The sequence below is a fragment of the Abramis brama genome (assembly GCF_963993115.1).
Source record: "Abramis brama genome assembly, chromosome: 24".
NCBI lineage: Eukaryota > Metazoa > Chordata > Actinopteri > Cypriniformes > Leuciscidae > Abramis > Abramis brama.
Window position 1 is genome coordinate 22,989,793 of NC_139986.1, and position 25,308 is coordinate 23,015,100.

The 25,308-nt window shown below is 36.6% G+C and overlaps 1 protein-coding gene across 2 annotated transcripts; it reads right to left on the reverse strand.

Annotated features, from left to right (window-relative positions):
• Window positions 1-58: 58 nt before the first annotated feature.
• tlcd4a (TLC domain containing 4a) lies at window positions 59-21,804 on the reverse strand. 2 transcript variants are annotated; one of them, XM_084103486.1, is made up of 7 exons: window positions 21,494-21,804; window positions 14,784-14,953; window positions 13,227-13,316; window positions 13,022-13,080; window positions 11,480-11,574; window positions 5,477-5,550; window positions 59-2,650 (listed from the first exon to the last, which is right to left on the reverse strand). In XM_084103486.1, exons 2-7 carry the CDS (start codon window positions 14,936-14,938, stop codon window positions 2,335-2,337), a joined length of 789 nt encoding a protein of 262 aa, XP_083959612.1. In that variant the 5' UTR covers window positions 14,939-14,953; window positions 21,494-21,804; the 3' UTR covers window positions 59-2,334. The 2 variants fall into 2 exon arrangements, with proteins under 2 accessions (XP_083959612.1, XP_083959613.1); XM_084103487.1 differs by lacking the exon at window positions 11,480-11,574 and having other exon boundaries at window positions 13,053-13,080; window positions 21,494-21,773.
• Window positions 21,805-25,308: the final 3,504 nt, after the last annotated feature.

Sequence of the window (25,308 nt, forward strand, 5' to 3'; positions counted from 1 at the left end):
ATAAGCCTACAAACTGAACTGAAGAAGAAGGGACATACAAAATGATTATGGATCAAAATGAGCATATTGCTTTATTGAGGCAAATGGCATAATGTGACAAATTAAGGTGAAAGAATAAACATGTTCAAAAATAACTTGTGTCATTCCTCATGTACATGCACTTTCCTTTAGCATGTGGGAACATGATCCCTGTGGCCACTGTAAGAACATATGTAAACATTTACATGGCAACAATTTCCTGTGACATTATGGAACGTATCAGCAATAAAAACACATACAGTCATGATATTGTGCATCTCCACATTTATAAACCAAAAATAAATGCTGAATACTGAGGGTTTGGACCTTTAAGTGTTTAAAGTTGAAAGACAAAAATCATCAGAACTGGAAAAGTACAATTCAATATTGCCTTGGCAAAACAACAAACAAACTCTTGAATGACATTTAATGGTCCATAGATTCGTAGATCAATCTTGGAAATGATCTGCAACAGGTCATTACAATGAATAAACTGTCTTCCCTTGTTTTCCTTTGCTTGCTTCATATTATATTCGAACAGTGTTATAATGCATGCCTGTAGGCCTAAAACAGGTGTGTAACCACTCACTTGCTTAATATGCAAGATTAAGAACAGACTTCAAACAGCCATTCTTACTTCTGACCTTTGGTCGCAACATTTGCGAGAACTAAAAAGATAAAACAATCAAAGCGATAATCATTCATCCCTTACATGACTATATAATGAACCATGTGGTATAAAATGACACTTGAAGTAGTAAATAAAGATGTTTATTGAAGAAAACAAAAAGGCATTTTAAGTGATTGAATGCAAAGGCAAAAATCACAACATGGATTCCTGTATAACTCGTGCCAGTAAAAGACAATTCTTCATAGGTCTGTCTCTCAGAACAACGCATTTCAATATTCAAGTACCAAGTTCAATAAAAACAGAACCGATTTCAAATTGTTTCTCGATGTAAGCCATCTCTAGCTGTCTTTCATAGATCAATAAAACTACTCATGCACTCACATCTGTGCCGCCACTGAATGCATGTGTGTACAGCATGAATATTCTACACTATATTTGTCTTACATAGTGACTATGAATTTTAAAACGGATTCATATAAGTATCTCTGTATTGTGAAATCTCTCATATGCTGTATATCTACTCAGATACATTGACGATTTTTATATCTTTCTGTTAAAAAATAATAAATATGTTGTACAAACATTACCATGCCTTCCCAGTGTAAAACTGGTTCAATAAATTAGATACGATGCAGGAAAACTAATCGACACCGGCGTCGAGAACTCTTAGGTTCGAACATTCATGAGCTACACAAACCAAAGCTCTTTCGAATTTCCTTTTAAACCCCATTTCCAAAATCAAAATCGATAATTTAAGTTCAGTATTAATCGGATATACTGTACACAAACGTAATTAAAATCATTATTGTATGTTCAATAAAATTTATATGTACAACGCAAACATTCAGAGAACAACATTGCCGCATGCAATTAACTGTACAGTGCGAACAAATCTTGACGTCTGTTTCGTGGAAACACAACGGAATCCGAACGGAATCTGGAGCGAGTGTAAACCGATTTCATTCTTAAAACAGTTTCGTATTAATGTAATCGCAATAAGAAGAGTTCACTGCTCGTATCTGGTATACATATAAAATAATTTGGCTATTTAAACCCACATTTGACCACATCGACAGAAGTCAGATCTCAACAACAGTCCATCATTTCCTCAGATAAAATACCTAATACATCGCAAGTACAGCATGACGGTGGATTTTCCAAGAGATTCGTCTCGAGTACACTGATCCCGGTCGCTGATTTTCCTCGTTTAGTGCAGTGCAGTTGTGTGGATGAAACGTTCACAGTCAGTATATGCGGCTTTGAAGTAAACGTGAACATCGGGTGACTCACTGACCGCTTGGCCCCTTTGCACAGTACAGTGATTGAGGGAGACGGACTGAACTTTGATGAATAAATAATGTGGTTTACCTGCCCCCAGTTTGAAATTAGAAACATACAGTAAAATACAGTTCAGCCGGTGGTCTTGTACAGTGCGTCATTTGCACATCAGGTGTACAGTTTTTAAAACAAACACAAAATAAAAGTGAGCGGCCAGTCTTTTCTGGTGTACTAGAATCTCTATTTGACACTTTGTCAGAGTTTCAGGTCTTAACTCTGGGAAATATTGCTCTGGGGTGGTTTTCATTCTCGACCGGTCACTATCATGCAATAGTGTCCGCTTCCCTTGAAGACCGTCAATATGACAACGACCCTGTTTGTGAACAACACTCGAATGTCCCGTTTGCTCAATCGGTTTTTCCATTCTCCTGGATCTCAGGTTTGAGCCTCCGGCTGGATCGCAGGACTTTGTAGCAGCCGCGGGCGATCTTATGCATCCACATGACGTTCATGATGTCCAGACAGATGCTGGAGAAGATCCAGGCGCTACGGCCACCGAGGGTGACCCTGTAGAAGGCCTCCGTGCCGTACACGGAGAACATTCGGGTGTAGTATAGCGGCATGACGGCGATCCGCACCAGGAAAAACACAGCCGCCATCAGGACCCCGTTAGCCATGTTGGGCTTGGACACTTTGGGGTAACCTAACACTTCAAAGAACCAGCTGGAAAACACAGGTGAGCAAAGTGACATGCTGTAAACTAATTTACTAACACAACATTTCTGTCATTTCTTATTAAAGACAGCATGAAATTGCATTTGATACATTTAATTAGGGATGTCCCAAGTTTTTTGTGCCCCCGATCCGAGTCAGTGAATATGCCGATCCGATACTCTAGTCTAGTCTAACATTTGAGAGCAGTGGCGCCGGTGCCACTAAGTTCTTCAGATGGTGGCACCATCACCTGATTTGGTAGCACTGAGGGTGGATTGTTAATCATAAAGGCAATTTAATCATAAAATTACAATTGTTTTGCATAATAAGTGCAGTTAGGCCTACTAATAATATTAAATGTTTTTTCTTGGAAAACATTTGACAGTAAAGCACTGAGCATGAGTTGAGATGCAGATCAAATTAACTTTTAGAACCACCTCATTTTTATAGGGAAAATTTTAAATATTGTACTTTTATTAAAGTGTTCTTCTATAGCATTGTTCCATCTAAAGTATCATACTGAACTGACCAACAGCTACAGTGATTATAAAAGGAGCGCTCTTTGCTTGCTTTCTGTGTAATTCTGCGCAATTCTTTTAGTTTTGCAAATGGGGACCATCTTTGATAGATGAACAAATAATGTTTTTGGTCATCACATAAAAAAAATAAAACATTAAAACTGAATAATATTTAGAGTGTTGAAAAAGTGTGAAGCAATAAGGCTTGAATTTCAGGTTTTACAAACCAAGAAAAAAAGTCCTGCCGGTGCAGTCTGGAGCCCTGAAGTATATTAAAGTTCTTAAAATCAATCCAATGTATACAAGGCCGTGCAGAGTGTTTCCCAGGGATAGGGGCACAAAAAAGGGGCATCCATTACTAATAAGTAATTCCAATATAACAATTATAACCAATCCTTGAGAAACTCCTACAAATACATATGCATTTTCATTGTTAATTTCACACTGAAATATTTTCCTTAAATTAAATTCCTTAAATTTCACACTTAAATTTTGTTTCCTTAAATTCCATTAGGTGGTTGGTTATTTCTTTATTTCTTTATTTTCAAGGATAACCCCTTGAGATGCACCATCTCATTTTCGAGGGGGTCCTTTACATTACAAAGAAACCAGCATCAAAATGGAAAATCATAATTAAAGGAAATACAACACAAGACTATAACAAACGTTTAAATACAGTAACATTCACATTCATATACACGCACGCACTAACAATGCTCCCACAAACCTAATCCCTTCACTTTTATATTATAAGCCATTTATTTTGTTTACATTCTGATCTCAGAAAAGTTAACATTGCGTTTGCTGGTGTCGTGGCAGCAAGCTTTATGCATGCGCGCGCTTGAGCACTTAGTTTATATTTTAAATGCTCATTATTATGGTTTAGTATTTCTCCCCTGACTAATGACTTAAATGAACGACTAATAGTCAACTAGGCTAGTCGATTTATTCAGGAACATTTACTAAAAGGAAAAAGTGTTAATTTAGATTTTATGTTGTCTTTAACGGCTTTAAAGGAACACTCCACCGTTTTTTGAAATAGGGCTTATTCACCTTCTTTCCTACATTTAGATAGGTGGGCAAATGCATTTTTGTCTCAGTGCATGCATTGTTTTAGTTTGACAGGGTCGGCGCTAGCTTAGCTTAGCACAATGAATGGAATCCTTTGTTGCCAGCTAGCGTGTCCGGAGTAAAAGAGATAAAAAAATAAAAAAACCCACCTAATTACTTCTTGTGGCCTGCGTATTCACAACGAGTACAAATAGCGATGCAGATTAACACTAGGCGATTTCCTAGGCAGATATTGACTTGGGACTATATTATGGGGAAGCACAGGCGAAGCACTGCTGCTTAGGCGAAGCACTGCTACTTGGACACAGAGATATCACGCAACACATGAAATCCCATGATTTCCGTCAACATACCGGTGTGCAACACGCCAAAAAAACGGAAGAACATCATACCGGCGTGACCTGCACCGAGTGTCTTCGCTTTTGGATTGTTTATTTTGAGAAGTTACAGCTACAGTTACAGCAAACATGATAATTACCTGCGTAGCAAAAGGTTGTGAGAACAAGCAAAGGACATACACGAATGTAATGTTTCACAGAATTCCATCGAATGTGGAACTGAGAAATAAATGGCTAGCAGCTCTGGATATCTGTACTTCCAACGCCTCTCTACAAAATTAAACAGTATCGTGTTTGCGAAGAGCATTTTGCACCGGAGGACTACTTTGAAAAAATGGAATATGGGGCCAGAAAGACGGTACTAAGTCTGAAAGATACGGCCGTCCCCATCCATTTTCAAAGCACAGGCAGAACAAAGTGCACATGTAAGTTGTCTTTTATTACTCTTCCTTATGTTAATCTGTGTCTTTATTCGGTTGTAAGATAGATGCTGAGGGGCTGTATATAGACTACGGCTCAAATAGCCTCCTCTAGTATAACCTCATGTTGAATTCAACCTGTTTAGCATGAACAACCAAGCTACTATTCACGCTGGTATGTTGACGGAAGTCGTGGGATTTCATGTGTTGCGCGATATCTCTGCGTCCAAGTAGCAGTGCTTCGCCTAAGTAGCTGTGCTTCGCCTGTGCTTCACCTAATATAGTCCCAAGTCAATATCTGCCTAGGAAATCGCCTAGTGTTAATCTGCATCGCTATTTGTACTCGTTGTGAATACGCAGGCCACAAGAAGTAATTAGGTGTGTTTTTTTTTTATCACTTTTACTCAGGACATGCTAGCTGGCAACAAAGGATTCCATTCATTGTGCTAAGCTAAGCTAGCGCCGACCCTGTCACAGCCAAATACCTACCGCTGGTTTACACACGGTGTGGAAAACTCTGCAAGCAGACGGAAGTTAGCAAAATAAGGCAACATTCCTTGACCCTGGAAAAACAAGGCAAAGAACAAACAAACAATGACACAGACACGAGTTACATAGCACAGGCTCATGAATCAGCTCCATGAACAGTCCCAATCTCTCCTGCTGTCAGGTACCACAGTAATTGCTTGGGTGCTGAGTTATGATACTTCACTCTGACAGACATAAAAAATAATATATCTAAAAAAAAAGTAGAACATAGAAAGGAGGTTGCATGGACACTGTTATTCTATTAATACAGGATGTATTTTTTAGATCAAATAATGCCTTTTAGTATTTACTGCCTATATTTAGCATGTTATTTTAAGTGAATATGTAGGCTAGAGGTGATAAATTACTTGCATTGTGAGTAAAAATAATAGATTCATGATAATTACAGTGATTATGTTAATATATCAAATTTATGACTTATTAAAGTCATACATCATAAAGGAATGTCTATTTTCCCTAAATAAATAATGTAATAATTACTGTAAAAGGTTAACAGAAACAAGATCTAACAAATTAAAAGTTAATTATGAAATCAGAAACCAAAACTTTGTTGTCAATAATAACGGTCAGCATTTCAAATAAGCCACATATTGTCAGGCACATACAGTCTGAGCCCAAATATCTGAGACCACTAGTGAAAATTATATTTTGATTTATTCTATATAAATAGATTCTATATTCTATATAAATTATTTTATATAAATTATATCAGATAATATTACTGAAATTAATAAACAGTATTACACACACATATGTACGTACGTACGTATATTATATATATACATATACATATATATACATATACATACACACACACATTTATATATATACACACACACACATTTATATATATATACATATATACACATATACATGTATGTATGTATGTATATAATTTATAAAAAAATATAAAATATATATTATAATTTAATTATAATTTAATTAATATTAATAAATTATTAAATACGTATGCATGCATGTATGCATGTATATATATAGAATTTATACAAAAAAATATAAAATGTATATTATAATTTAATAATTTAATAATTAATTATTCATAAATTAAATAAAAACACATATATACACATACATATATATACACATACATATATACACATACACACATGAATAATTATATGAATAATTAAATAATATATATATTTTTTTTTTTAATAAATTCTCTATATATATTTATATACACGTACATATATACACATATGTATGTATGTATGTATGTATGTATGTATGTATATGTACGTGTATATATAGAATTTATAAAAAAAATAATAATAAAAAAATAAAATTATATATATATATATATATATATATATATATATATATATATATATATATATATATATATATATATATATATATATAATTTATAAAAAATATCAAATATATATTATAATTTAATTATTATTCATAAATTATTAAAAACACTTATTTACTAAAACGTTTTAAAATTAAAAATGTACATAATGTGATGTCATGTGCATGGACTCTACTCATGTGTTCAAAATAGACAGTGTTTCTTTACAAAGTGGCATCATCAAATTCTGGCATGCATAGTAGTGTTTTTATTTGTTTTTTGTGGATCCGTGTGAACGGGGATCATTTTGACAACGTTGTCATCTGTACACGAAAAAAGCAAAGGAAAAACCTTTCCGTTTTTAGTACATCATTATCATGTAAACGTATCCCTTAAAGGGATGGTTCAACAAAAAAAAATGAAAATTTGGTCATTTATTTACTCACCCTCAAGTTGTTCTAAACCCGTATAAAGTTCTTCCTTCAGTTGAACATAGGAGAATATATTTTGAAGAATGCAGATAGCCAAACAGTTGCTGGACCCCATTGACTTCCATCCATAGTATGAAAAATAAAATACTACGGGGACCAGAAACAACTTTTGTGTTCAGCACAAGAAAGAAATGAATACAGGTATGGAGAGTGAGTAAATGATGACAGAATTTTAATTTCTGGGTGAACTACTGTAATAAAATCCCAGATTTGCAATGTGGTCTCAGACTTTTAGATCCCACTGTATCAGTGCAGCAATGATCAGCCATGCATGTTTTGTCAGAGAACGAAGCCTTTCCTTGAGTCTGTGCCAATGAAACATTGCTCTCAAAAAACATGGTCATTCCTGAACATTTTTGCATCTTGGTAACACACTTACCTTGAGGGCTGCAATTAAAAAACACATTAGCATACTTACTGCAAAATGGACCATATATTATAAATAAAAGAATAAAATAATAGTCAGGTTGGCTAGCAGATGCATGCTGGTACCCCTAAGTACTGGTAAGTCCATACTGTAACTGGGCTTCAGTAACTGCTCAGAGTTCCATAACAGCAGAACAGCAGACAAGACAGGAGAGAGTCCATCTAGATCAGCCAAGCCTATAGCCCTCATCTCCTAACCCCACTAAAAGTGACACTGGTAGTTTTTGCATGAAGGGTTTTGCTGGTCAAAGGAAGTGAGGCTGCGTTATTCAAGAAGTCATGTTAGGTGGGACAGAGACAGACTGACAGACAGATTCTTGGAAAAAAAGGTGCAGAAAAAAAAAATGCAAAAAGAACGAACGACAAAAGCAGCAACAACATTTAAGACTCGTTGGACATGCACTATGAGGAACAAATCGCACGACACACTGACAAATTAATTCAAACTTACACTACTTAAAAATAATAACGTTTGAAATACTGTTAAGGTTATGTGCCAGCACTAAATATAGCGAAACGCTTTGTTCTTAATATGAAGCACATTTATTAAACGCTGAAAAGATTGATGGGGTTTATTATGCTTTAAATGTTCTAAAAAGGAGGCGAATGTTATAATTTTGTCTGGGAAGTACGTAATAACAAAAAGACACTAAAAAGTTCTGCTTTGAACACTAATAGCATTTCTAAACACAGGAAACAATAACAACGAATGACATTTCGAACGACAGACTTGACTACTCAGTGAGACCCAACAGAGACTTCCAGATCCATGTTAAATTACATCTATTATCATGTAATAATTTAGAAAAAGGCTTGTAAAGGCAGTCATAAAAGTGACCAGTGACAGTATGGTCTACATCCTGACAACAAAATGCACGTTCAGGTTTTGAGGCGATCCTCAAAGTTGCATTAAATCAACTAAGGTATACAAGCAACAAAGCCATGAATATCATCAGTCGCTGCCCCAGATGCATATTTAGGAATCAGAATATATATATATATATATATTTTTTGCAGCTGATTTTTAGAAATGTACACACTAAGACAACAAGTTAAGCCACCAGAAATCATTTGTCATGGTCATTGTACATAACGTGTGCCTTTTGAGTCCCTGTTGTTTAGTAATATATCACTGAAATTTACAATTGTTATCATCATCATGAAGGTAGATAGTGGAATTACAGCTGATCGTAAGTAATAATACGTTACAGTATATGACTTTTTTTTCTTTCTTTTTTTTACAATTCATGCGTTAGTGCACACAACGTGCAAGCATGACCAAAAAAAATATATGTTAGTTATGTCAGGTAACTCTAAGGATTATATATTAATGACTTGAATAAATAAAGGCTTATGCCAACTATATGTATACTGTTTATTGAAAAGATATTTGTCCTAACATCAGCAAAATATATTTGTATTTTTTTATATAAATTACCTTTCTAATACAAGCGTAATATTGTGGCGTATGAATGAAAGCTAGTAATATCTAAAAAAAATTATCTATCCTGAAAGTGAGCTGTGCTTTGCGACACAAGAAATGGGGCTGATGCAATATGACAAAACAAGATCATTTCAATTAAAAGCAAAGTGAAGTTGGAAATCTTCATTCATTTTAAAGGGAACAATCTAGTTGTCACATCGCATCAACCCTGTTACCTTGCTGAAATTACTAATATTAATATCTCAATTTAGCTTGAAATGGCACAATGCAATTTATTATCATTTCAAGACATTCTTTGTCTGATATACTGTTAAAAATATTACCAAAGGCACCCATTTCACAGAATCACCTATGCCAAACAACTGCGCATCAACTGATGCTGGTTTAGGTGTTGTTTGTTATCGTTCAGATTTCTATCAAAAAACTTGTGCAACAAGTTTCCCAGTTGTGCAACAACTAAATGCGTAGTTATTTAGAATTCAGTTGATGACCAGATCAACCTGTTATCCTTCAAAACCTGTGTGGATTACAGAGAATCTCGACACAGCCCAACAAACAAGAGTTTTCTCGCTGTTACTCATCCTGCAGTTGAGATGTGGATGTTAGATTTCAGAAGAGAGAGTTTTTAGGAGGAAGATCGGCTCAAAGCAGGGGAAGGAATCAGAGCATGCACACGGGAAACCCTCCAACGGCACCACAGGAGCAGCGAGCATCAACACATGCACACAGTCCGGTGCAGTCTGGCCCGAGACCGAGACCCGGGCCACAACTGACCGTTTAGAGTTGCTGAGGGGAGGGGGGGGTCAGTGAGGTAGAAGAGGAGTTGAAGAGAAGAGAATGGACTTCTGCATAACCGTCAATGAGCATTCCATGCAAAAAATACCATCATCATCATCATCATCATCAGCTACAGAACCTGGTGACCTAGAAGGTAACCGTACAACTGAACCAAGAGTGAACAGCAGTGGCCTCAGTGGGTGGTGTAGTCTAGTGGTTAAAGTTCTGGGCTGGTAAATGCAAACATTTGGAGACCATTTTAACAATAAACTAAGGATATAGTAAATAGGGATGAGCAAAAAATAAGTTTCTTAGAAACGGTTTGCATAAGATGTGTTATTGTGCTCAAAACTAGGCAGAGCACAACAGAACAGGACAGACTGCATAGCTTAAGATGCAGTAAAAAAGTCCAAAAATGTTAGCCTGAATGTGTTGTACGCAACGGTGGTGCTTTAAAAATTAAAAAAATACAACTTTTTCCAAGACAGTTGTACTGTGCAAACTAATAAATGATCCAAAAAAACTCACAGAATCAACTAGTTAGTTGGATTGCTCATCCCTAATTGTAAATAAACACATTTTTTACAAATGAGAACTTTGAATACATTAGTAAGAAGTAGTAACAAGGCCCTTATTTCTTCAGAGAAGGTCACAGGCCCAATATGGGGTCAAATTTTGTTATAAATTTCCAAAGAAGGTCACTAAACCAGAATGACAGTGTGCGGTTATTTGTACAATAATTCCTGGACATTTAAGAAATATAATGTACAGTCAGTCTTGCTAAATAAACCCTATAACATTGATACAAGATTCCCCTGTTAGGGTTTATGTATCCTGTTTATTACACTGCTACTTGCATGCATAGATAAATAAATGCATCAATAAATGCAAATCAGATTTTAGTTTAAATGATGTGGAAAAAAGACAGACCACAGATTGTAAATGACCCACATGAAACTAGCTACTGTTGGCCTGCTCCTGTCATTATACAAATATATTTGCTGCAATTTGCCTGCGATGCCACAGAAATGACCAATCAGATTAGTATTCCAGAAAGCCAGCAGCTAACATTAACTTTAAAGGGTTAGTTCACCTAAAAATGAAAATTCTGTCAGTAATTACTCACCCTCACGTTGTTCCAACCCCATAAGACCAGTTCAGTCTTGCAGGGTTGGAACAACATGAGGGTGAGTAATTACTGACAGAATTTTCATTTTTGGGTGAACTATCCCTTTAACAATGTTGGAGGAGTGCTCTAAATGCTTAACATGTGTGCAATACATTTTAAAAAGGTGTATAGTGAATGGAATGACACAAATGGGATAAATCCTTCTGAAGAAAATGACTTCCAGCAGAATTCTGTTCATTATGTTCCTCTGTTTATAGAGCTTTCAGCACCAGCTGCACACCTGACACTACCACTGCTCACTCTTGGTTGTCTCTTTCCCATCTTGCCTGCATGTTCTGTTATGGGACAACAGGGAACTCACCAGTACAAAGTAGTAAGCATACAATGCCGCCAGGTGGTGGATTACAAAAAACTTGTCTCCTATTGCTCTCCAATAGTAAAATATAAGCAGCAGATCTGAAAAACACACAGAACAAAAAAGGCGAGAAGTGTCAGAACTACTTTCAGGAATATGAATTTGCCAGTTTTAATTTAGCATGTACACAAAAACACTGCCACAAAAGTGACTTAATACATTCAAAGAGCTACTTTTTGGTTTCCATGTGAGATGAGGCCATTTTATTGTTTAATAATATGGCCTCATCTCACATGGACATTTATCTAGGGACTTTTGCAGCATCTCTGGTCATTTTAACCTTGTTTCAGAGTATTCCTTAAAGGGATGGTTCACCCAAAAATGACAATTCTGTTGTTAATTACTCACCCTCATGTCGTTCCAAACCTGTAAGACTTGCGTTCATCTTCGGAACACAAATGAAGATTTTTTTGATGAAATCTGAGAGCTTTCTGTTCCTCCATTGACAGCTACGCAACTGCCACTTTTGACACTTCAAAAAGTTCATAAAGAGATCGGAAAACTAATCCATATGATTTGAGCGGTTTAGTCCAAATTTTCTGAAGAGATTCGATCGCTTTATATGATGAACAGATTGAATTTAGGCTTTTATTCACAAAAACATTCATCAACTCAAACATCAGTTGTGGTAAACGAAAGCTCAAATATGTTTGCTTGACCTGCGAGAACCAACGAGGTTCATTCTCGTGTTACGCTGGTTCAGTTGAGCTTCTGTACATTTTTGCTGATCAATGTTTATATGTGAATAAAAGGCTAAATTCAATCTGTTCATCATATAAAGCCATCGAGTCTCTTCAGAAAATTTGGACTAACCGATCAATTCATATGGATTAGTTTCACGATCTCTTTATGAACTTTTTAAAGAGTCAAAGTGGTAGTTTTGTTTGGAACAACATGAGGGTGAGTAATTAATGAAAGAATTTTAATTTTTGTGTGAAATATCCCTGTAAAGTCTCTGTCAACATCGGATGACTTTGATGGCTGTGAAGCTGAGAGAATTTTTTTAATGCAAATATTACATTGCGATATCAACTTATATGGCCCTTACCCAGCATTACAGTCATAAGAATATAAGAATTGTCAAAAATTGAAATAAAATAAATAAAAATAGAGACTAAAGTAAAATCCATTATCATTTGAAATTAAAAAACATTGGTAACACTTTACAACAATGTCTTGTTTGTTAACATTAATCATCTAAAACCAGGTTAAAACGGTGAAATGTTGCTAGAGAGACATTTATTTTGTGAAACTGGACTGTCACTGACCAACAACTTAAATATGTCTGTCACATATATCTTTAAATATATCTATCAGAAACTCCCAAAAATGCAATCAGGGGGCAAGAACAAGAGGACATCACATGAATTTTCAAATCAAACTCTCAGTATTACAACAAACAAACATATCCTGCATTTCTATGCATGATGCAGCTCTCAAACAAAAACCCTCCACCTCCAAAGTCATACATCTGCCGTAAGCTCTCACCAGATATGAGGTAGCCTGTAGTAATGCTCACGTTTATCTTCACCAGAGTAGGATCTCCCCTGTTGTGGTAAAGATGAGAACAAGGCACTGAGATTACTGCAAGACCATGTTACGACAGTTACTGAAAGCGTCCTGCTAGTCTGTAAAGAGCAGTGCTTTCCCAGCATGCAGTGTGACGGGTCGGTCTCGAGGGCAGGGCGCTCACCATACGGGGTCCTGATTGACGGCCTCATCGAAGAACAGGATGTAGAGGCAGAAAAGGCCGACCAACAGGGCGTGGAGCGTGGACACTGTCCTGCAGACACACGCAAGGGAAAGGGTTTAATCACACATGACAGAAGTCTTTATAGTGGGTTGCTTCTCCCGTAGAACCATGTCAAGTTGAAACAATCGAAACGGAGCAATTGACTGCTGTCAATCAACCACATACTGTGTGCCCTACATCTAAAGATCTCCTCCAGCTGGCTGTTCTCTTGACAGCCCGCTGAAATGAGCAAATGATCACTGCAATCTTCCCTCAGTTTCTTTCTGCATACACAGACATTAGTCATTCTGAGTGACAGCTTACAACCTGCTCTCCGTAGGTTCTCCTGATAAGACCTTTAACAGGGATAAATTTAAAGTGCCACTGCGAATCCACTGGCTATATTCAACATACTGCCTGTTAAGAATGGCTCTTAGCCTATAGTTTGACATTATTGTAACTGTATGTATAATTGTAATTTTACAGTAGTGTGATTCCTAAACAAATGACTCAGTTCTTCTCAGTGAATCAAAAAACAGTTCCCTAAATGATTCCTAAACGAATAAGTCTGAGTCACTTAAGCATAGTACAATTCCTAAACGAATTACTTTTATGTTATGAGCAAGTTTTTTTTTTTTTTATAGAGAATCAAAAACATACAGGGCATACAGTGATTCTTTTTAGCGATTCAAACGGTGCAACCAGTGTAATTTAATTCCTCAACAAATGACTATTACAGAATGTAATTATTTTTTGTGAATTTAAAAAAACAGTGCAACCAGTTGTCTAAATGATTCCTGAACAAATGAGTATTTCAAGTTCTGTTTAGTGAATCAGAATTCCCATCTGATTCCTCAACAAATGGCTCTTTTGAGTAAATCAAAAACATACAGTGCAACCTTACCACTTTTGTCTAAATTATTCCTGAATGTCTTTTGATTCAGTTCTTTTTAGTGAATCAAAACCAGAGCAGAGCAACCAGGTTCATCCAATTCCTAAACAAATTACTTCTGAGCGGGTTTTTTTAGTGAATCAGAAACATACATTGCAACCAGTTGTCTAAATGATTCCTGAACAAATTAGTTATTCAAGTCAAATCACTTTAGTAAACCAAACACATACAGTGCAACCAGTTGTTTAAAAGATTCACAAATACCTAAACAAATGACTATTATGAGCCAGTTCTTTTAAGTGAATCAAACCATGTGTCTAAATGATTCCTGAATGAATGAGTCGGTTCTTTTTAGTGACTCAGAAACACAGTGTGTGACCAGTACAGTCCATTTCCTAAACGAATGACTCTAATGAGGCGGTTCTTTTTAGTGAATCAAAAACATACAGTACATACAGTGAGTCTTTTGAGTCAGTTCTGAATCAGACCTGCACAATGCAACCAGACTAGCATGACTCCTAAACAAATGACTTTTACGAACTGATACGTTTTAGTGAATCAAACACACAGATATATCTGATCATGAGAAGACAACACATACAAAAAGAACAAGCATGCTTCATTACCTTGAGTTCCACTCGATCTTCTGTTTGTGGGTGAGTTTGAGGAAGCCAGGGCTGATTCTGGACGACACCCAGGGGCTCACGCTGTGAAAGAGCCACTGGAAGGTGCAAAAACTCACCACCGAGATGAGCAGGATCAGCTGGCTGAAGGGGTCCATGGCCACCCGACCCCACTGCAAGAACAAGAGAGCAGGAGACTGTTGAAGTTGCTTTAGAAAAAGACATGAACATCAATGTGCCACAGAGATCACACAACGGAAAAAACTCTAGCCAGGAGAAAAGCTAAGTAAATGTTTAACAGACATGCCCTCTGCCATTACGGTGTTAGTGAGGAAAAACAAATGAGGTGATATGAAGCCCATGCCTCTATCTCACACTCAGAAAGCTAAAACAATCATTGGTTGATATTAATGCATCCAGGCATGACGTAAGAGTTTGTTGACCATTCCAAAAGACACCAAAAATCTCACATTCTGGTTACACAACTGTTCTGGAAATCAACAGTGGGCTTTTGTTTGTAATAAATGAGAATACGTACGTAATCCTTGATGGTAGCGCTGTATATACACATCACACTGAGCTCAGATCTAAATGTCAACCTTCTCCTAAAGGTGAAATCAGTCTGGGGTTTAAAAGAAAGCAAGAGTTCCTCTTTCAGCCTGGCTCATTGTGCACCAGAAAAACAAGTCGGTCCCCTTTGAAGCACATAAGGAAGCAGTGATCCATAATGATAATCCTTTGGCCAAAATAATCACAGCATTCCAGCAGTAAAATCAGCACAAAAAGCAAAAGGCAATGGGTGCTTCTCAATATCCCTCCTCGTCTCCTCGCTCCTCCGTCCTCCATCCTATGACCCGGAAACCGATCGAGCTCATCCATCTTGAAGGACATCTCAATTCTCTAATTGCACCGCGAGGAGTCAAGGATCGAGGAGTTAGGAGGCTTCCTGAGGAGTCATGAGCGAGGATACACAGGTGTATCCTATGCGGAAGAGTTTTATCGACTTAAACGTGACACACGTCTAAATTCTCCTCCCCCTTCACATCGGTCACAATCATTTTAATTTATACTTTACCTTTGCAGTTTATATAAACCACACATCTCACATATTTCAACAGGGTATCTTGCTTTATTATTATTTATTATGAATTTCTTAAATAAACAAACTTCAACAACATAAGGGCAGATCCTTTGAGCGCTGCTGATGACGCGATGAAGTGACGCTTGAGTGATCAAGTATTCCAATGTATAAAAAAAAAGTTACATTCGAATCCTCCATCCTCGCGTCTTTTCCTTGCAGCCTTCCCTCGCATCCTACAGGGGGCGGAGCTGAGACGCGAGGAAAGGAAGCGAGGAAAGGAAACGAGGATGCACAAATAAGAAATGAGAAGCACCCAGACACTGCATTCATGCTCACCTGAGCTATTCTCACTTCCTGTAACAAGCGCTTTTACTTTCTTCCATATATGGTGGTTCAGTAGAAATAAAAGCCACCGGGTTAACATCCAAATTGTCAGCTGGACTAAATCTAGTTCGAGGCTAGGCCATATCAGCCTTCAAAGTCACTGAGCAGGTTTTTTTACCTTTCATTTGTAAACAAGCATTTAATTCACTGAATTAAGCTTGTGTGTGTGTTTAACGTCATTGCCTGGAAAAATGAAATTTGCTAATTTTATCCATCTATATTAAATATGTATTCATACAACAGTATATTTACATGACACTGATTCAATATTTTTGCTGAAAAATTCTGTGAAATAAACTGTTATATCCTAATACATAAGACATACAAGTATGTCCTTGACAAATAGAAATTCTAAAATACTCATGGAAGAAGCATTATTTTACAAGATATCTTCCATTGGCCATCTAAGTGCTCGTAACATTTCCCGCTGATCTACTTTCATGACATCTGGCCCATAACGGCTAATGGAAAACATGAATTGCACACTTACCTAAGGCTACAAGTGTTCAAAGGACGATAGAAATATACAAAACATGAACCCTCTGAACTGAGAGTGTAGTGAAAAGAGACTGACACAGATTTGAAAACCATGAAATTGGAGTTTTGTGGCTTTTAGACCATGTGTACTAGCTTAGAGGTCATCTACACTGTACTCAGTACTCAGTTTAGCAGAGATGCATATTTAAAGGGGTGGTTGATTATGTTTTCCCTTTTCTAACTTTAGTTAGTGTGTAATGTTGCTGTTTGAGCATAAACAACTTCTGCAAAGTTACAAAGTTAACTTAAAGTTAAGTTTTTGAAATTTTCAGTGCATGTCTGTGTGAGTGCAAGCTGTTGAAGCTCCGCCCTCTGTGCCGGGAGCAGCAGCTCATTTGCATTTAAAGGAACAGACACAAAATGGTGCGTTTTTGCACAACCTCAAAAATTGACAGTTTTAACATGCTCAATTTCAAACATCTGTGGGGTATTTTGAGCTAAAACTTCACATACACACTCTGGGGACATCAAAGACTTATTTTACATCTCGTGAAAAGGGCATTATACCACCTCTTTAAAATGTACATTCTTTCAAATATTAATGATCCATCTTGTTCACGGGGGTGTTTAATTAAAAGTCAGCCACTCATAACTATCCTGACATGCCTTAACTTGCTAATTATTGTTACAACAAACAGTGCCTAATTAAATCTCCCCAAACAAGGGTATTCCAACGACCTTAAAAAATAAAATGTGTCCCACTAGCGGTACCAGAACTGCAGGTTTCCTTACAGTAGTCTTCCCTAAACTAATGTTACTAACGTGGCTGTCTGTAAATCGGACGGTTCATTACCATACGATCTGATATTGATTCTCGTAGCCAGCAATACGATATTTGCTTATGCCTCAAAAAATCCTGCGATACGATTTGATTAGATTCAAGGGTATATGGATCTATATAATGGTATGTGCCTATTTTACACAACCAGATACATTTTTATGAACTCTCAAATGCAACCAAAATATATAAAATGGAAATTTCTCTGAAAATTGTATATCCTGTGCAAGAAGACATGACAGAAAACTTGCTTTCTGTGGGCACGCTACAGATGTGTGCGCACAAAACTTCTCACACAGTGCACGAGTAAGGAATTTAGTTCTCTTTTGTGTCTTTTTTGCGCTTGAATAATTAAATTAGCAACGAAGTCCCTTTAAGACAAGTCATTTCACTCAACAGCCATCTTTGAAACTCCTCTCGGGCTTAAAAGTGCAGCTCCTTACTCTTTGAATGTGGTAACATCAAATTCTCCAAAACTGTTCGCCAAGCTTATGATTAAATTTCATATTTGAAGTCACCAATGAAATATGACGACAACAACAAAAAAAAAAGAATTTTCCAGGCTGGACCAAGCTAATGCGCATGCGCAATCATAACCGCACGTCTCGGAACACTGACTGTGATGACTTTCCCAATCAGTGATTGGCTCTTATTTAGAAGGCGGGACTTATTTAGCCATATTGCGCATTACACTTCCTCCCATTCATAGTAATACGAGTGCACCATCTTTCTAAATATAGTCTTTATTAGCAAGTCTTAAAACACATTCATCTGTCCTGAGCATCTTTGTGTTGTTTGACAAGGTGCCTTCATTGCATGAAGATGTGGTGAGTGTCAAAATAAAGGTTTAAAAAAAATATATATATATTATATATAAAAAATATAATAATAATAATAATAATATAATAATAATAATAATAATAATAATAATAATAATAAGAATTCAAGAATTCAACTTAACAGGTGAAACTAATATATTATATAGACTCATTACATGCAAAGTGAGATATTTCAAGCCTTTATTTGTTATAATTTTGATGATTATGGCTTACAGCTTATGAAACCCACGAAATCAAAATCCCAGAAAATTAGAATATTACATGAAATCACACAGTAATTACACAGTGATACCATGGTCATTGAACCAGGTTTTGGGTCTTTTGGCGGTGTGGGCAGGTGCAAATCCTGCTGGAAAATGAAGGAAGCATGAAGTGCTCTGGAAATGTCCTGGTAGACGGCTGCGTTGACTCTGGATTTAATAAAGCACAGTGGACCAAAGTCCTTTTTTCTGATGAGAGCAAATTTTGCATCTCATTTGGAAACCAAGGTCCCAGAGTCTGGAGGAAGAATGGAGAGGCACACAATCCAAGATGCTTGAAGTCCAGTGTGAAGTTTCCACAGTCTGTGTTTGTTTGGGGAGCCATGTCATCGGCTGGTGTTGGTCCACTGTGCTGTCCACTCAACGCAGCCGTCTACCAGGACATTTCCAGAGCACTTCGTGCTTCCTTCAGCAGACAAGCTTTATGGAGATGCTGACTTCATTTTCCAGCAGGATTTGCACCTGCCCACACCGCCAAAAGACCCAAAACCTGGTTCAATGACCATGGTATCACTGTGTAATTACTGTGTGATTTCATGTAATATTCTAATTTTCTGGGATTTTGATTTCGTGGGTTTCATAAGCTGTAAGCCATAATCATCAAAATTATAACAAATAAAGGCTTGAAATATCTCACTTTGCATGTAATGAGTCTATATAATATATTAGTTTCACCTGTTAAGTTGAATTCTTGAAATAAATCAACTTTTTGATGATATTCTAATTTTATGACCAGCACCTGTATATATGTATATATGTATATATATATATATATATATATATATATATATATATATATATATATATATATATATATATTTTTTTTTTTTTTTTTTTTTTTAGAATTGACATCAATTCTAAAATCCCAAGAATCAATCTTGTAGTGCAGGGTTTCTCAAACTCGGTCCTGGAGGACACACCTAGCTGTGAGTTTCTAGTGATCCTGAAGACATTGATTTGCTTACTCAGGTGTGTTTGATCAGGGTTGGAGCTAAACTGTGCAGGACAGTAGTGGCCCTCCAGGACCGAGTTTGAGAAACCCTGCACTACAAGATTGATTCTTGGGATTTTAGAATTGATGTCAATTCATAAAAATGAGAATCGATTCAAATCAAGAAATCAATATTTTTTTTCACCCAGCCCTTATTGAAACAATACAAAAGCCGGTTGAAAACTGCATAAGCATTTAAGAGGATATAAGCGATTGAGTCGATACTAGTAAACGAACATGGTTCACTTACCATCTATATTTTAGAACATGGTCACAGAACGGAAGGAGATGTGCTGTGACGTCAGCACATCTCCTCATGGGGTGATGGGAGTCAAAAAACATGCTGTGACTAAATTTAGATGTTCTTTATGTTGCAATAGGCTTCATGCAAACATGTCCACCCAACTCAGGGGGAGGGGTGGGGGTGAGTGTATTTACAGTCCCTATACAGGTTCATGCAGGTTGTAAAGGGCAGGCGCCCAAAGAGGTCACGAAGCAACGTATGGCAATGGGTGTGACATAACAGGAAGTTCAGCAAGTTCTCACATTGAACACGTGTGACTGCACGTCTTCTGCTGTGTGTGCATGTATCATGAACAAAAAACCCCACAAAAAAACAACAGTAAAAGCCTTCAGTGGCGGAAAATTGTTGGGTAGATTAAGATGCTTTCCATTCTGATGTACAGGTTTATCATGTAGAAGGCAGATCACAGCATTGATAAAGCTGCATTGCTGGCATGCTTTAGTGCATTGCGTGAATGCATCATATATTAAGAAAAGCAGTGTCGGCTTATGAATGAAAGATTAGCTGAGCAAAGCAAGGCTCATACAGCAGCAGAATGGATGAAATGGATGCTTTAATAACCCAGAGGAAACGGCAAAGCAAAAGCAAAAAAATCTACAAAGTACATACATACATATACAAAATGAGAATTATAGTCATGATTCAAAAACTCATGATATTTGTAAAATTATGTTTGTCTTGAAAAGACGATAGAGGAAATGCTTTACCATTGCCTGATGGTTGTACCACCAGACATTAACATAAAAGCTTCTGTTGAAAAATGGCATTAAAGTTTTTTTTAAACAAAACATGACTAAACATATTACATTTCTAAGAGACTGGCAAGTGTTTTAAACTATATATATATATATATTTTAAATCTCTTTTCATCGGTTATTTGTTACACACACAGCAGTTCTCAAAACTGAAAGTAACCAAATAAAGAAGAGCAGAATAAAAGACCCCAGAAGAAAGTTTTTAGAAGTCAGAATGAAACACAGTTTGATGAAAAATCTCAAACACCTCCGCAAAACCTGTGCTGCATTTCATATTTTCATTAGATAAAGTAAAAGTTCGTGTTTTTCAAGTAACAAACCTAAACAAAATGTTTTCCTTCATACTGACATGCATCTTCAGTGCAGAGTCGACCATATAGCCTATTTAAATGTTAAACTCAGACATTGGCCTTTAAATGTCATTTTAGCCTTCATTTGTCAAAGTCGGTCATTTAACTTCGACTGATATACTGCATTGAACCGCATGGCTTGTGTAACAAATGTACATGTATATCTATATTTTTGCTTAGATGTGCCTTTTATGAAGATGGGCGCGTGTCAAATATACATCGACTGCAATTCAGCACTGACTATTTGATAACACATAATGGATCACATCTCTATAAAAGGTCTCTAAAACATTGCGATGGACGGAAATCGACTCGTGTTGTTACCGACATGCCTTTCTTTAGGCCAAATCACACCGCAATGCTGGCTAAAAACACAGCGCTTATGCAATAAAATATTGTTTGATATCATATGCATTAACCCATAATATGCTTACCTCTTATCAATCATCAATAGTGTCTGTTGGTTAGTTGTGCATGGTGTCTGAAAACATGGGCTGATTAAAAATCCGTGTTTTTTCGTCAGTCAGACACATGCATGATTCTCCTCTCTCCACGGCGATATGAAATGCATGATTTCATATCAAACAGAAACAGAAGGTCTTTACAATATTCTCAATCTACGATGCGTGTGGGTTTTATAAACGCGCGTCGGTGAGAACATGTTGAGGATGACTGAAACTGATGATGGCTGTATATGGTGGTGGTGAAAGGATCAAATTTCAGCTTCATTCTTAAAGAGATATTCACACACAAGGATACACCTCTTCTGGTGGGAATTTTGATTCATCAGTGAGTCGAATCTTTTGGATCCGACCAAAAAGATTCGTTTGGAACGAGGCAATTTCTGCAGGATACGTCGGTTACGTCCATGGTTACGTCCAGTTGGTGTCGAGACGTGAGTGACTGAATAATTCCCTCAACCATTCGTTAAAAAAAAAATTCGAGTTGTTCACGAAATATGAGTTTTCTATGGAAGCTTGTTTCTGCCACAGAATAAAAAAGGTAAGTTAAAGGCACACTATGCAAGATTTGTACCTTAATATAACAGCTTCGAAATCATTTCGATGGTAAACGAACTGATTGTTGTAAAAACCAGCAATGCAAGTTTGAGAGGTGGCGTCCTGACAAATCTCGCGAGACTTTTTATCTCACAATTCTGACTTTTTTCTCACAAATACCAGTTTACATCTCAAAATTCTGACTTTTTTCCTCAGAACTGGACTTTATAACTCGCAATTGCGATTTTATATCTCGCAATTCTGACTTTATAACTCACAATTGAAAGTTTATCTCACGCAATTCTGAGAAAAATAGTCAGAATTGCGAGATACAATTTTGAGGGGAAAAAGTCAGACTTTTTCTCACTTTATAATGATTTTTTGGGGGGACTTATGCGTAGCTGTGATGGTAATATCATTGTACTTTGATACTTTTAATAATTTTACTAATTTTAAATTGAATGATTATTACCACATTCACCAAAATAAATCTGATTTGGATAATCATCTAGAAAGATGTTAAGCTATTTTTGTCCCACAAAGCTAAAAATAGCTAAATAAATATATTTAATTGACACACCATCCGTCAGTCCTCTCCTCTAATCACCATTCTCATTATTTAGATATTTTTAGGATATTTTCTATTTTTTGTCATTCATGAATTTGGGCCTACTGGATATAGAGTGAAAAGGATTTCCCATGACTGAGCTTTCACCTAAACTAAAATTGTATTATTAAGCAGTCCCGGTGTCAGAAATGAAACAAAAAGGCACAATATTTGCTCTACTGTTTTAATTCTAGAGCCATAATATAAAAATACCTATTTGTCACTTTTGGTATACCCTTGATAATTTCTGACCCATGCAAGCCACTTCACAAAAGACTAAACTGAGGGCAATTTTCCAGGTATTTTTCACCAACTTGGATTATGATATAACTTGAAGTTTGGTACATATGTAACAGGCCAGCTAGATCTAAAAAAGCGCACTAGAGACTGCGGTCTCTAGCTCGTAGCTCGGGAAGGACCGGAGCGGTTACACATACACACAAAGTTCACATTATATTGACCAAACAAACAGGTGGGATGTTAAAATGCTGACCCACTGCCCTGTGGTGGTTGAACTAGGGCACTAGAACAGCTCTTTCATCACACTTGGCAGAATGCTCATAATAACACACATGCCAAGTTTGCATCACACATGTTCCCATATCTCAGGACAACAGCCAGGTGCCAAACCATTGTGACAGTACAAGGGAATACAGACAATGAGATTCTGCATCTGTGCAGGCGCCAAGAGGCAGTATAAGCCACAATACATTGTTGTACATGACACCCAAACACAAATAATTGAATATGCAATTTCTTCCACTCACCACCAGAGAGCAGTCAGTCTACAGTGGTGTGATTGCGATTTTGAGCAGGAACAATAGCACAGATTTGATACAGCATTCTTATTTTCCACATTTTTACGCAAATTATTACAGTAATCAGATTAATACAGTAATTTAATTTTCTTGTTGACTATCCAAAAAACTAGTTCATGGTTCCAGGATTATTCATGCTGTGTAAATCAGATCCATCAACATGACTTTCCTGCATGTGTGTCACTCTCCACCCTCCACTTCATTAGGCCCCATGCGGAAAGGATTCCATTCTCCAGACCTTTTCCTGAGGAAATAGAGAGTGGGCTAACTTAGCTAACACGTACAAGAAAGATGAAACAGGCCTGACTAATAGGAATGTGATTATGTAAAATCTTCTTTGAGCTTTAATTTTTATTAATAGTCTGTGCTGTCTGCCAATGTACAATGTGAAATTTCTAGAACTCCAGCTGTCTGAAGACAATTATGAGTGTCAAGTTATAATTCTGGAATCAATTTTGGGGCCTCAGGAGGGAAACATTATGAGTGTATTGTTGTTGCATAAATCAGACTCAATTTTATATTTCACTGGCACTCACCTACTTGATCATGTAAAAAAATAAATATATAATACATAATGTTAATTAATGAGTTTTTTATTATTTTTAATTTAATTTAAATTTTAATTTAATGTGTGTTATTAGATATATATATATAGCCTAAATTAAATGTGTTCATCATATAAAGCGACCGATTACTTTTATGATCTCTTTATGAACTTTTTGAAGCATCAAAAGTTTCAGTTGCGTGTCTATGTCGAGAAAGAAATCTCTCAGATTTCATCAAAAAGGTCTTTGTTTGTGTTCTGAAGATGAACAAAAGTCTTACGGGTTTGGAACAACATGAGGGTGAGTAATTAATGACAGTATTTTTATTTTTGGGTGAACTATCCCTGAGCACTAACAAATCAAAACTACTTCTGTTCATTCATGACAACCTAAGCAAAAACCGGTTGTTTAACCAGAGGAACATTCCTCCCTCCAAGGAGAAGAGGCTCAAAGTTACAGACAACCCTCTGTTTGGATCAACTCAGTCCAGCATTCTGAAAAAATACTGATGTGTGTGTGTAAGAGAAAGAGAGCAGTGGTTTATGCATTCATAGCAAGGTTATGTAATGTTCCAGAACCTTAGACCAGAGAGGTCTGGGCTCTTCAGCTGGATTCCTCTTCAATAAAGCCATTCAAAATGGCTCTCATGCAACAGACTGGACTCTATGGCAAGATGCCAGCCAGCCATCCAAAAAAATACAGTAGGAAGGTCTGTTTTTCTTCCAGTGGATACACTGCCAAAGTGAACGGCGATTTCCTTTCTACCACCGTGTCTCACATGTGTGCTAGTCTTCCCTCTCGACGTGCGAGGACATTCCTCACTGGTTGGTGATTTATCTCAGAGGACTTTTATAGAAGTTGAGAGCATGTCATAATCCCCAGGGCCATAAATGCCCGTGTTGTTGTAAATCTGAAGTTAATGCATCTGCAAATGTGCTTCCATTGCTTTCAGATGACATCCACCAATGGGTTACATCTAGATTTTTTGCAAGTCAGTAGAGAACCCTTTTATTAATTGGATGATGAATACTGTCCAGTTCTTTCGAAAACCATCTATGAGCAGGAAATAACCTATCAATCAATATTTAAAGAAACTATAATGTATAGGATCATGCAAGTTTTTAATATCCTAAGAACCATATAACTAAATAATCAATTCGGCCTTCAATGAAAACTGTTCCTAAAAAACATCTTTACAATAAACTTTGACTATTGCACTGCAAAAAAAATAAATAATTTCCTCATCAGTATTTTTCTCTTGTTTTCTAGTACAAATATCTA